Source organism: Botryllus schlosseri, chromosome 14 (genome assembly GCF_051294905.1).
Source record: "Botryllus schlosseri isolate E-star chromosome 14, Bs_hap1, whole genome shotgun sequence".
Taxonomy (NCBI): domain Eukaryota; kingdom Metazoa; phylum Chordata; class Ascidiacea; order Stolidobranchia; family Styelidae; genus Botryllus; species Botryllus schlosseri.
Window position 1 is genome coordinate 4,512,225 of NC_137249.1, and position 12,080 is coordinate 4,524,304.

Below are 12,080 nucleotides of genomic sequence, written 5' to 3' on the forward strand. Positions count from 1 at the left end.
ATAATTATATTCGGGCAGAGTGAGGCAACACGCCTACCCTAAGAGGGAAACTTCATAATATCCACCAAACTAGTCGAAACGGATTGAATTTACCAGCAAGATACCAACCCCATTCTACCACGATCGTCTGGAAAGTCCAAGTATCAGATATAATATGTAAAATTATCATTCATCTATGTCCAATTGTCCATAAATTTGACAGTTTGCGACATGGGTGGGGCAAAACGCCTCTATTGGCTTTTTACCCCGTTATACCCTCTGGATAACTCATGGCTCATGCCACTCAGTAACCGATAAATATTTAATCCCTATACAGGCCTATACATGTTATGATGCACGCAGATCTTATAAACATTTTATTGCTTATCATTGACAGTTCATAGGCTACCATACGGTATTTCGTTCTACGACAATAAATGCAGCCTAACACACATAAATGCTCTGTATTCGCAATCTGTCCGAATTGATGACGCGTTTTCGCGCGGAGACGTAGAGAGCGATATCAGAATCACGATACGGTCGTGTGAAGACCATATTAAAACGTATTGCATGCGCAGGCAGTAACCGGTTTCGCCTAAACATCAAACTTTTTCTCTCTCTCTTCGTAATCCTCATCTTCTTCCATATCCACAAATGTATCTGAATTGTAATTTACAAGTAACCTTTTGATCCAAAGCCATATTGTAATGAGTTTAGTTCCGCCCGAGCGATCAAAGTGGTTCTCGCCAGATTACGAGACAAGATGAGAGTATAGTGCCTTACACCAGGGCTCCTCAACCCGAGTGTATCGTACACCCTGGGGCCTGGGGTGTACCATAATTTTTAAAGGGTGTACTACTCGGATGGGGTGTACTGCAGAACATGGCGTGTACCAGATCCGCATTACAATGAACCGACGACCATCACAATAAATACGCAAGTTTGTGCTTCAAAACAGGTTGACCAGAAGTGGAATATCGTAAAATGTTCATATGTATAAGCAGCTTGTAAATTACGTACATTTTGTTATCTCACAAGCAAATGTTTCTCCTCATCATTTAACCGTTAGTATAATGGAATTATTGGTTCGTTTTGGAGTAAAACAGGGCAAAGTTAACATGTGTTCACTGTTCAGCTTGCGATATCTATCCAGAATGATTCTCGAGGAAACTACCGCGATAGCTCGGCAGATTTTTAATCGGCATACTTCCTGCGAGAAGCGTATTGCTAGCGCAGTGCATGTAATTGGAGTGCCGCAGCCAGGAGGTCTCGGGGGTCGAGCTTGAGAACCACTATTTTAGATGGTCATGGTAATCCGGTAGCCTCGAACCCATATTAGTATTTAGAATTTCCTATATGTACCAGCCTTGCTCAATGCTCATCCTTACTTCGATTAGGCCAGGGCTGGTCAACTCGCAGACGTATGGCCACATAAAGAAATACCAAGTGGAAACCGTGTGCATCTTTGGTTGAAATTTATTGCATTTCAACTGCAGACCACTCTATGCATAGCGCTGGCGGCATAAAAAACATCAACACTAAACCAGTATGCAACTTGACAATCTCAAAAATTTTACTTTATTTGTTACAAAAGCTTTCCATTTGTGAATATTTAGTGACTTTCTGCTGTGAGCTTGACCCGCAATCACACAACATTAAGAGCGAAATACACTACATGCAGGTAGTCGGTAGTCAGCGAATGATGCTTATTCAACCAATCAATGAAATTGATATCGTTGTCTGATGTAAAAAATCAGCAGGCGCACAAATGGCACGCGTGCCGGGGTTGCCGACCCCTAGCGTAAGCTTATATTCCCTTGCAGTCCTCGTCGAAATTGTTGGCAAAGTGACGAAAGATATAGATTTGATGGGATTATTATATCATTTGATTGCCCCAGTTGATACATTTGGCGACGTTTAAACGTCAATATGCACTTCAGCATTGTGGCATTATGTGGCATTATGTGGCCCGAGTAGTCGCTAGGTATCGTGTACATTATTATATGCTATCACTTCACTGAAATGTAGGGTTGGAATTAGCAATATAACGTCACGTGGCGTCATGAGGTTCACGTTCGCGTTCACACGAACCTGAAACTTTCAGAGGTTCACACCATCCCTAATGAATCATGATAAATTTTGCGCCTGAAATTTTCGAAGAGACCCCCTCGACCACCTATACCAATTGATCTCAGCATGTGGACTGAGAATGGATAAATATTTTAGACAGCGATGTCTGAAACTATCAATATTCTCGACCAAATTCCTTCACGAGGTTGAGAAATTTTTTGCGCTCCGCGAGACTATAGATACTGATTCCCAGCAACTTTTCGAACATTTATATACTCGCGATTTTGGTGCATTATATAGTAAGCCTGCTGGAAAGTTCTTCTTTTACAATTAGAAACGTATATACGCAAGGTACATGTCAAGAAAACAGTGATGGCACAGAACACCACAAGGGCTCTGCGCGGTGCTGAGATCCCGGTAGCCAATTTAACACGAGTATAATCCAGACGGGCCATGATGACCATCCGCTGGAATGCGGTCGTATATATGCTACTTATGTAATCGAAATGCGGCAGTGTGTACCAAAATGGTTAAACAGCCGTGTATTAGGTGTCAGGATTGGTCAGGGGTGTACGAGCTTTGAGTAAACTTTAAAAGAGTGTATTACGGTGACAAACGTTGAAGAGCACTGCCTTACACTATGTCGGACACTATGATGAGAGGCATACTCATTACTCAACCAACCTTTACTGTCCTCACATCTCCTAAGAGAGCTCATCCGTATTGGTATTGCCAAATTTGACATTTCATTTGTCGGATAGGGTGCATCGATATTTCTGTTCCTAGAAGTCAAAATTGTAGCTTATTATAAACCATAAGCCGAGTATCGGGGAGTCATAATTGTTTGGCCTACCTCCGTTTCTCCCGTCGCCTTTTAGCTGTCCTAGTTCCTCGTAGCGATAGATATACGAATTCAAAAATACTGAGAAGGAAGCATAAGCAACTGAGTATGTTCATATATCGCAGAAATATGGTCTTTTCCTGAATAAATGGAAACAGTGAGCATCGGCGTGGCCATAATGAAAAGTATGGAAGCTAATCAGATTACACCAATGACTGGGTGACACCGATCTATTAGTACGAAACGAGCATGGATGACGTCAAAATGACCATGCCCAGAACCGGGGTGAAGAGTCCCTTTAGCGTCCTGGCTATACGCAAAAAATTTAAAAAGTGCAGACAGAAAGAGTTCGTGTATAATCTAAAAATAGTGCAATGAGTTGAAGCCATCTGTTCGCCTCGATTATCCGAATTTGTATACACGTGACATCGCTTTATAAATGTATTACTGTATCAATATATTGTACTTTGTATACTTAACGTATACATAGTTTAGTTCATGTCTCTTATGTACCCCAGAAGTGGATAATCTACGTTTCTACAAATCATAATAATGATATTAATGAAAAGTAGCAATTTTACCCACGGTCTTGAAACCCAGCACGGTACGTAACCACCTGGACCAAAACTTGTGTGCTGATGACAGGCTGCTGAAACGTCGTCGCCTTCACACTTAAATAACATAGGTACGCTGAACCAAACAAAGTCAAAGACACCGTACTGCTGTATCTCGTCGGTATGATTCTGAAAACGAACGAGGTGTTTGGTTGGATGCGGTTATCATTGATATCGTTGTTCTCTCAAGTATACAGCATAACTAACACATGTAGGCTATATAGAACAGCGATAGATAGATTTTATCGAAATGCAGTCCGTAGTAGCTGATTAGGTGAAATGTGATTGCATTCTGTGTTGCATGATGAGAGTGAGGAACACGAGTCTCTTCACTTACCATAAATTTGAATAACCCATAAGAGAGATAAATAAAAACACCTTCAATGACACCCCGACAAATGACATTGACATAGTATGCCCCGTATATGCTGTCCGTTACGGCAACCTGCAAATAAATTCATTGTCAGAATCTTTTATGTCACAATGCGTTATACGGAAGATGCGTACTCACGTCTTTGAGGTTATTGGATGTGGCGTCATATACGCTCTTGAAACGTACGCGAGTGTTTTTTTTCTTTGCCCTCCTTTTCATGAACTTCTGATCATGCGAAAAAAAAAGCAATCAAAACGACGCCGTATATAGCTAGTACGTACTGTCCCTGATTGCCGGGTGTGTTCTGAAAGAATATCTTTAGTGTACGAGTAATTCTCCGAATGTAACTACAGCATTTTCGAATGCTTAGGTCCAGACGTCAGTGACACCGATCACCATAATCTAATTTCAATACAATAATTGGGAATCGCGAAAACCAAACACACTACCTTGAGCGAATTTTCTTGCGCAGCCCAATCCTCAACATTGCCATCCACCTCAGGAGCATAAGCTCTACCTTTCTCAATCCGTGCTCTCACTCCAATTACGAAGAAATGGAATAGGATGGTCGGTGTCGATACGGCTAGGAGCTACAGAAAATTTTAAAATGCATTTTAATGCAGCCTTGAATAACATATTGGGTTTTGGCAATGCGATATGCATGCTGCATTTCTGTTGCTTACAACGCTGCGGCGATCACTTTCATACAGAAGAGCCCTTGCTAAAATGTTAGGGTTGGTTGAGCCCAGTTGAACTCGCAAATGCGGCGAATCTCGAAAACAACAGGATCTGGGTCGGGCAATAATAACAAACGACCGTATCGAACTTTGGTTAGCATATTATTAGTGAGTAAATTTTTCCAGTTCAACTATGCAGCTGAGATCACAAAATTCTGTTGCATATTGCATACATCTGCGAGACAAGTCTTCGTGATGCCGTACATGCACCAACAAAACATTTCCAAAAGTATTTCAGTCAGTACCCATGGTGCCACAAAAGGATTAGGAATTGCAAGACACACAGATGAATCGCACATGCTGTGAAATGAATCCCAAATAGAGATCTGAAGATATTCAACATACTATTATCAGCTCACACTTCAATCTGCCAAATTGTGTCGCCAGACAACCAAACTAATTCAACGGTACGCCATTGCGCCAATTTCTTAAATCTAAACTGCACCGGGGCCTACGATAAGTTATCGTAGGCCCCGACTGCACCTATATATATTTCGATGACAACCCCAGACTCGTCCAGGAATGGCGCATATACGGTCTGGTCTAAACGCCTGCACTAACGCAACATCTGAATCGTGTTTACATGCCAGCCAACTCGAAAAGCAACTGAAGCCTATTTGTAAAATCTTCAATTCCGCAAATTTGATATTTGTTGTGAAAGAACCAGATTAAGCACCAAACAATATGTATAATGTCGCGTACAGGAAACCCAGAACACAAATAAAATGAACTACTGTACACTTCGTTATGCCACTACAGTGTTACATTGTGCGGCAGCGTCGTCGTTTGTGCCGTGTATTGAACGGTAGTCGCGACGACTCCAATCGAGTAAAACGCCACGAGCCGTTCATTAGCTTCCATTCCATTCTTTCGTGGAGGCGACTTGGCCCTTGCTGTAGTCCGCTGTTACGCACTAATCTCGACTTCCTGACGTAATGAATAGTAGCGACATCGTGACCGTGCAGCTGCACGCAAGGACTCAAAATCGTGGTGTACCGAGCGATAACGTCCGGATACAACGACTCGTAGCTGTCGTCGCTGAAGACATGTTCAATTGTTCATATTCCGATCTTGTTACCGTCTGAACGCCTTCTCCCGATGTTGTATCGTGAACGGAATAGTACTCTGGACTTGCCAGTCGGAAGAAGCTATCAGCATCACGCCTAAGCGTAGCTTCCACTATCTCTTTGGTGCGAAACGCTATTTCGTATCTTGTGGCTACAATTTCGTCACTATCCTCAGCATTCAGCCTCATTGGCATCAAATTTACTGCACACAATTTTTTCACTGCCGTTGTCGGGCTCTCCGTCATCATTGTGTACGAATGCACCGAAAACAGTCGAGAGACGATGGTAGATCCACCGGATGTTATTCCGTATCCAAGACCATATTATCGATCTAACATGCCGTAACGCAGACGCCATCGACAACAAGCATCAGCCTCCACTCTTCCAGTCTGACGAGTGACTCGACAGTCGACACAACCAGGTCGGAGTATACCCCTATCAATTATTAGGCCCAATGACCACAGGATTGGCAATTCTCTCCGCCAATGTAAAATCTTTCTACGGCGCCGTACAGCGCAGCTCGGCATCGCCAGCGGTTGTTATATCCTCTACAGTAGAAGTTGGATTGCTATTACATGCTAACGTGTAATGTGTACAATTGAACAAGCGTGATCTTCTCGCATTACAATCAGGATCAGTTGATGAAAAGTCGCACATTCTATGCTGTACAGTCTGCGCACACCCCCGATACTAAAAATGCCAGGGAACTGGTACGATATACGTTTGATCAGGGGTGCTGGGGCCTTTTCTTCATGCGATTTACATATGACCTATACTTACACCAATGCTTCCCAAACTTTTTGTATGCGCGTACCATTTCTTGAATTTTTACTGAGCACACGTACCACCTCGTTATATCGACCGGAACATAGGACAGCAGCTCTAAAGTGCAGAAGGCCACTGTTCTGGCTTAATAGTACCGAGATCAATTTGGGACAAATGGTTTGATGCGAATGCATAATTTGGCACGCTGATCTGGTATGGAATATTTTGGAAGGGCTTGATGATTAACAATGCCCGAGACAGCAAATAGCGCGAAGCGCATTGGTTTTTTCGGGGATTTGATATATTTGTTCAAAAAAGTTCTTGCGTCTTATATAAAAGAAGCGTTACGAGCTTTTAGGGGTATAAGCAGGCCGTGTTATTTTTGGCATTTCAGGAGCCAGATGCCAAAACTGCCAAAAATAAAAATTTGAAAATGCCAAAAATAAGCAATTTTTGGCGTATGCCAAAAATAACACGGCCTTCCAAATAGTGTATTTCGTTCATGGTGTTGTGTAAACAGGACCGCGTTACAAGCGAGAAGAGCGTTTATGAAAGGCAGGTTTCTTAATCTGGGTCCAGCCCACCCATTAGGGGTGAAAGCATGGTGTCCTAAATGGTGTGGGCACAGCGAGATTGAACGGATGACTGCATTTGGTTTACGTCATACTTTCCATTTGTCCAAAGGCAATTTTACGACCATTTTTGACCGGCTTGTCGAGCGCTAAATTTGATAAAACGGGTATCAATGAGAAGCTGCCGCAGTACTGATTGTTAAAATATAAATTATAATCTGCTCATGGAACTGGAACCCCCAAAATCAACCACGATTTTTGCATCGTGATCGAGTTGAACATTGTGACGCAACAAACTGTCTGGCGATTTCTGAGCTGCATAATCTCGTTTTGCCAGACAGGACTCCAGGACTCTTCCATGCGAGTTGGTAATATTAAAGCCACCTGAAGTGACAAAAGTCCTCTGAAAATATATCGGTAGACTGAAGGAGAAATGACAGTCGGGCTACTAAATAGAATGTGTTGAGAGACAACACGGGAAACTCCTGGAAAAGGATCGGGAAGAAAATTCCTTGCGCAATGAGATCGATGGCACTGGCGAAATGATTTCTTTTCATGATGCATGGAAGCCGGTCCTCCAAAGATTTTGAAGCTCTGAAAACCTTTCGTGGATGACTGGCAACATTCTTTCCCTTAACGGCTACTGTTGAAGCCGATATTTCAGATTCGCTGGGCGAGAAATGAATTTAGGAGAAACTTAGCTGACCTGATTTTGTAAGCACTGTTACAGTGCAAACGATTTAAGCTGTAACAATCAGCTGTTGAGCGTGTTTGTCAGGCTTTTCTTCTTTTTTTTGCGTATTGGCACCGATTCCAATGGATACTGCACATTTTGTGGTTTCGTTTGATATTATTAACCTATGAAATCGTTAGGTTTAGTCTTCTTCTTATTGTTTGTTGGCACTGATTATAGGTGGATGCTGCACATTTTGTGGTGTCTGTTGACAAACTAGTCCAAATAAAGCGTTTTTGTGACTAATTCGAGGCTGAAACTATCTATTTAGAGGACGATGCCAAAACTGCCAAAAATAAAAATCGAAAAATGCCAAAAATAAGTTATTTTTGGCAGTTTTGGCATTTGCCAAAAATAACACGGCCTGGGTATAAGGATCTCTACCGGCTTGCCCTGCGGTTTCGCGTCTGATTAATTTCAACCATAGGGGCAGTAATGGAGCCGCGAGCAATCGAACATAGATGTTTTGAGCCATTGGGTCATTACTACATTGAAAATCCTCAGTAACTGGGGACTTGAATCTTTCCTGCGTCACTTGTACAATCTATAGTTTTGGTAGGCACATTTGGATACCAAGAAAATCAGAAATCTTGATCTACATAATAGGGATGGTGTGAACGTGAGGTTCACGTTCGCGTTCTGTGTGTGAACCTCGGAAATTTAGTGGTTCGCGTTCACAACAGAACCTTGGTAGGTTCTGCACTGTGAACCTTTTTGGTAAATTGTAATTTGCACTTCATTATAAGATCTTTTGGTTCAAATTTATTGCATTTCAACTGCGGGTCACTCTATGCATGGCGCTGGCGGCATAAGAAATAAACACTAAATGAGCATGCACCTTGACAACCTTAAAAGTTTTACTTGTTTTTTTTGTTATTTCTCGAAATATCCAGCTTTCCGTTTGTGAATGTTTAGTGACTCTCTGCTGTGAGCTTGACCCGCAATCACACAACATCACGAGCGATATACGTAGTCAGCGAATGATTCTTATTTAACCAATCAATGACATTGATATCGTTTTCTGATGTAAAAATCGAGCGGGCGTATGGGGTCAATCTTAACTTCATATCTTTACTGTATCATTAAAACCAAATTCGTGCGATTAAGGTGCTGGCTACTGCTATATAACTTGTTGTTTATGGTATCGGTAGCGAGTATAGAAAGTAGAAACCCGTTTCACACTCTGCTCAATATCAATGTATAGCAATACTCGAACTCCGAACACATTGTCCGGTCTGGCTAAGACCGTTAAGGCGTAAGCTTATATTCCCTACTAAGTTTTAGTCGAAATTGTTGGCAAAGCGACGGAATGTATTGATTTTATGTGATTATTATATCGTTTGATAGCCGCGGTTGATACATTTAGCGACGTTTAAAACGCGAATATGTATTTCGGCAATGTCACATTATGTTGCCCGAGTCTTCGCTAGGCATCGTGTACATTAATATAGGCTATCACTTCATTGCAAGATAGAGTTGGAATTAGCAATATGACGTCACGAAGTTCACGTTCGTGTTCACACAGAACCTTTCAAAAAGGTTCGATTTTACACGAACCCGAACCTTTCAGAGGTTCACACCATCCCTACTACATAATATATTTTCAATACACAAATTTATAAGTTTGCCGAAGTTACTCGTGTACCACTTGAGATGCTCCCGCGTGCCTCTGGTGGTACGCGTACCACAGTTTGGGAACCACTGACTTACACTATTAGCCATATATCCTTTTTTTGTCATGCGCATGGGCTGATGCATCAATATATAGCCCTCTGTCAAATCCCTGTATTGCACCTCCGCTTCCATTGTAGCAATACACAGTACAGTCGCATTTACACGTATACAAGATAGCAGATAAAACAAATATGGTTACCTGAAACGCCCAGAATCGGATGTGTGATATCTTGGAAAACTTCGCGAAGCAGACGTTGCCACAACCGATTTCCTGAGTGCTGCACTGAAACTCCGACTGCTCGTCGCTGTAAACTGAACAAGAATATTCGGGATGTATAGACGCGAAAACTTTCAATAATTCTGCCGATGGTTCAGTTACCTTCTCCGCCGATTGTCACAACGACCATACCGCGGAATAGAAACACGCATAAATACCATATTTGTCCGAGTATAGTGCTATATTCCGTTACCTGTAACAACGGAGTATAATCACGGGACTGGCTATAGCCTGCCTATATAGGCAAGATGAATAAGTTCATACCACAATTCGGAACAATGTTGTAAATGAAATGATCTATAAACAAAACAGTAAACACTCTGAATGGACCTCTTGCTATCAAGACCCTCTTTTATAAAAAATATGCGCATAAATAGCCTACTGGAGAAGAACATCAAAATCTAGGGCCTCATTGTTGGCCCCTAACAGCGTAAAGAGATTATTTCGAGGGCTGAAATGTTTTGAATAATAATACTGCGAATTATGGCCACGAGGTGTTTCGAAATGATTAAAATATTGATAAAACGAACCAGATTCAGAACATGAACCACAGCCTACCTACAAAATTATCGTATATACAACAGTCCACGAAAATAATTACGATTCCAGCCTTTCAATAGTTCCGATGACAATTATTACTTTGACGAAACATAAAATGACGGCAGATTCGACTTTATGACTTGCCGCCCGCTATTAGCATCGCCTGAATAATGCATGTAAAGAATACTACTTCCATGACAAATCAAATGGTTCAATCGATGGGTCGGTTTTAAATTAATTCTCGCTTCGTGTGAAAATGAGTTTTGATATATTACGCTGAATACACGATTCGTTGCCCTTTAGCCGGTTTAGTTTGTATGGAAACCATCCTTGCCGCAAATTTGTGACCTAGCAAGCGACGGCCTTTCTCCTATTCTCAGTAAAGTCTAACAAAGATGTTGAAAATACGACGGTCATAAAATATGTTTTTACCGGGCCGATATACATCAACCAGAGCCTGAAATGTATATTCGAAATGATTTGCAATTTCATGTGTCGCATCATTATCAGGCCACATAAAGGTCCTATTTATGGAACATAAGCATCAGATAACGCTACAAATATTTTATGTCATAACTGCCAGAAAATTTCTTGGGAAAACCTTTCATACCACTATGAATTGTTAACATATTGACGCGGATAGATAGACAGGACAGTGGAATAAGGATACCGTACAAATAGCCGCAATGATAGGCTGACCTATCCTCATTCATGGATTTACTGCAGCGAGTAATAGAGGTACTATAACTCACGTGGGAGAATATGTAAGATGCTATGAATTCCCTTTTAGGTGTATAGTATTCTATGGGTACACAACAGGTATTTACTATACCCCAGAAAAATGGTCACGACGCTGGTAAATCTATGCAATGACTAACATAAACTGCGTCGAACGTACCTGCTCTGTAAAGCCTTTAATCACGTCAAGCATTTTTCAGTTGTTTCGAGTCAAGTGAATCTCTGTAGAACAACCTTTATACATTACTAAGAAATAACAGTGTAAGTATATTCGTCAGAATCATCCTGTTCAAACAAAATAGCAATCGTTGGATGTTTCACTGATTACGATACACACTGTGTTCGATGATACATGACTTTGCTGAATTTATAATAAAAAATATACTATCCTCCTGATCTCGGCATTAGCTTTTGAAGCAGACTATATATATTCGGATGAATCAGGTAATATGATCTACTATATTACTCGACTTTTCAAAATTTACTCGCTGTACAATGTATCGCGCTACATAATCGAATCGCCACCCGCTGAGGAGGAAGTTCATGGCTGATAAAAATACTTGTCCGTTCCAGCTATGATTTCCTTCATTCCAGAGAGACCGGCACAAAGCGTCATGACATATAACGTATACTTTATCTCTAAAAGCCGAAGTAAATCTGGTGCGCTGCGTAGCAATCATTCTATTTCTCTTACTCTGTACTTAACCGAAGTGAACAAAGCGAAGGGAGAATGTAACTGTAACAGAAGCACGAGATATTTTTATGAAAATATGCCAGTTCGTAACTCTGATCACAGCATGGATGGGAGGGAATGTTTTGAAAGTGAAATACAATAGACTTTATTCTAGATGTTTACAGGTTTTCAATCCTATAAGTCATTTCCAAGCTAGATCCATTTATTCGCATCACCGTGACAATATACACCTCCCTATTTTCGCTTTGTTCCGAGTTCTCGGCCAAATAGTACTGGACGCCCGTGTTGAGCGTATGCCTATTTCCAAATTTGATCTGATACAAAATCTTATTCAACACTTACCAGCGCGGCTGAACGTTACGCGTTGTATTTTATGACCTTACTCACATGTTGTTCTCGCTAATCT

The 12,080-nt window shown here is 41.3% G+C and overlaps 1 protein-coding gene and 1 long non-coding RNA gene across 2 annotated transcripts; both read right to left on the reverse strand.

Annotated features, from left to right (window-relative positions):
• Positions 1–341: 341 nt before the first annotated feature.
• On the reverse strand, positions 342–11,602 carry LOC145455181 (gap junction beta-2 protein-like). The gene is made up of 10 exons (XM_080333140.1): positions 11,141–11,602; positions 9,805–9,895; positions 9,625–9,737; positions 4,327–4,467; positions 4,016–4,102; positions 3,842–3,949; positions 3,472–3,633; positions 2,903–3,030; positions 2,734–2,831; positions 342–639 (listed from the first exon to the last, which is right to left on the reverse strand). The coding sequence occupies exons 1-10, from the start codon at positions 11,171–11,173 to the stop codon at positions 575–577; spliced, it is 1,026 nt and encodes a 341-aa protein (XP_080189266.1). The 5' UTR covers positions 11,174–11,602; the 3' UTR covers positions 342–574.
• On the reverse strand, positions 4,468–9,618 carry LOC145455183 (uncharacterized). Its single transcript, XR_013920286.1, has 2 exons — positions 8,111–9,618; positions 4,468–6,797 (listed from the first exon to the last, which is right to left on the reverse strand). It is a non-coding gene; the product is annotated as an uncharacterized LOC145455183 (long non-coding RNA).
• Positions 11,603–12,080: the final 478 nt, after the last annotated feature.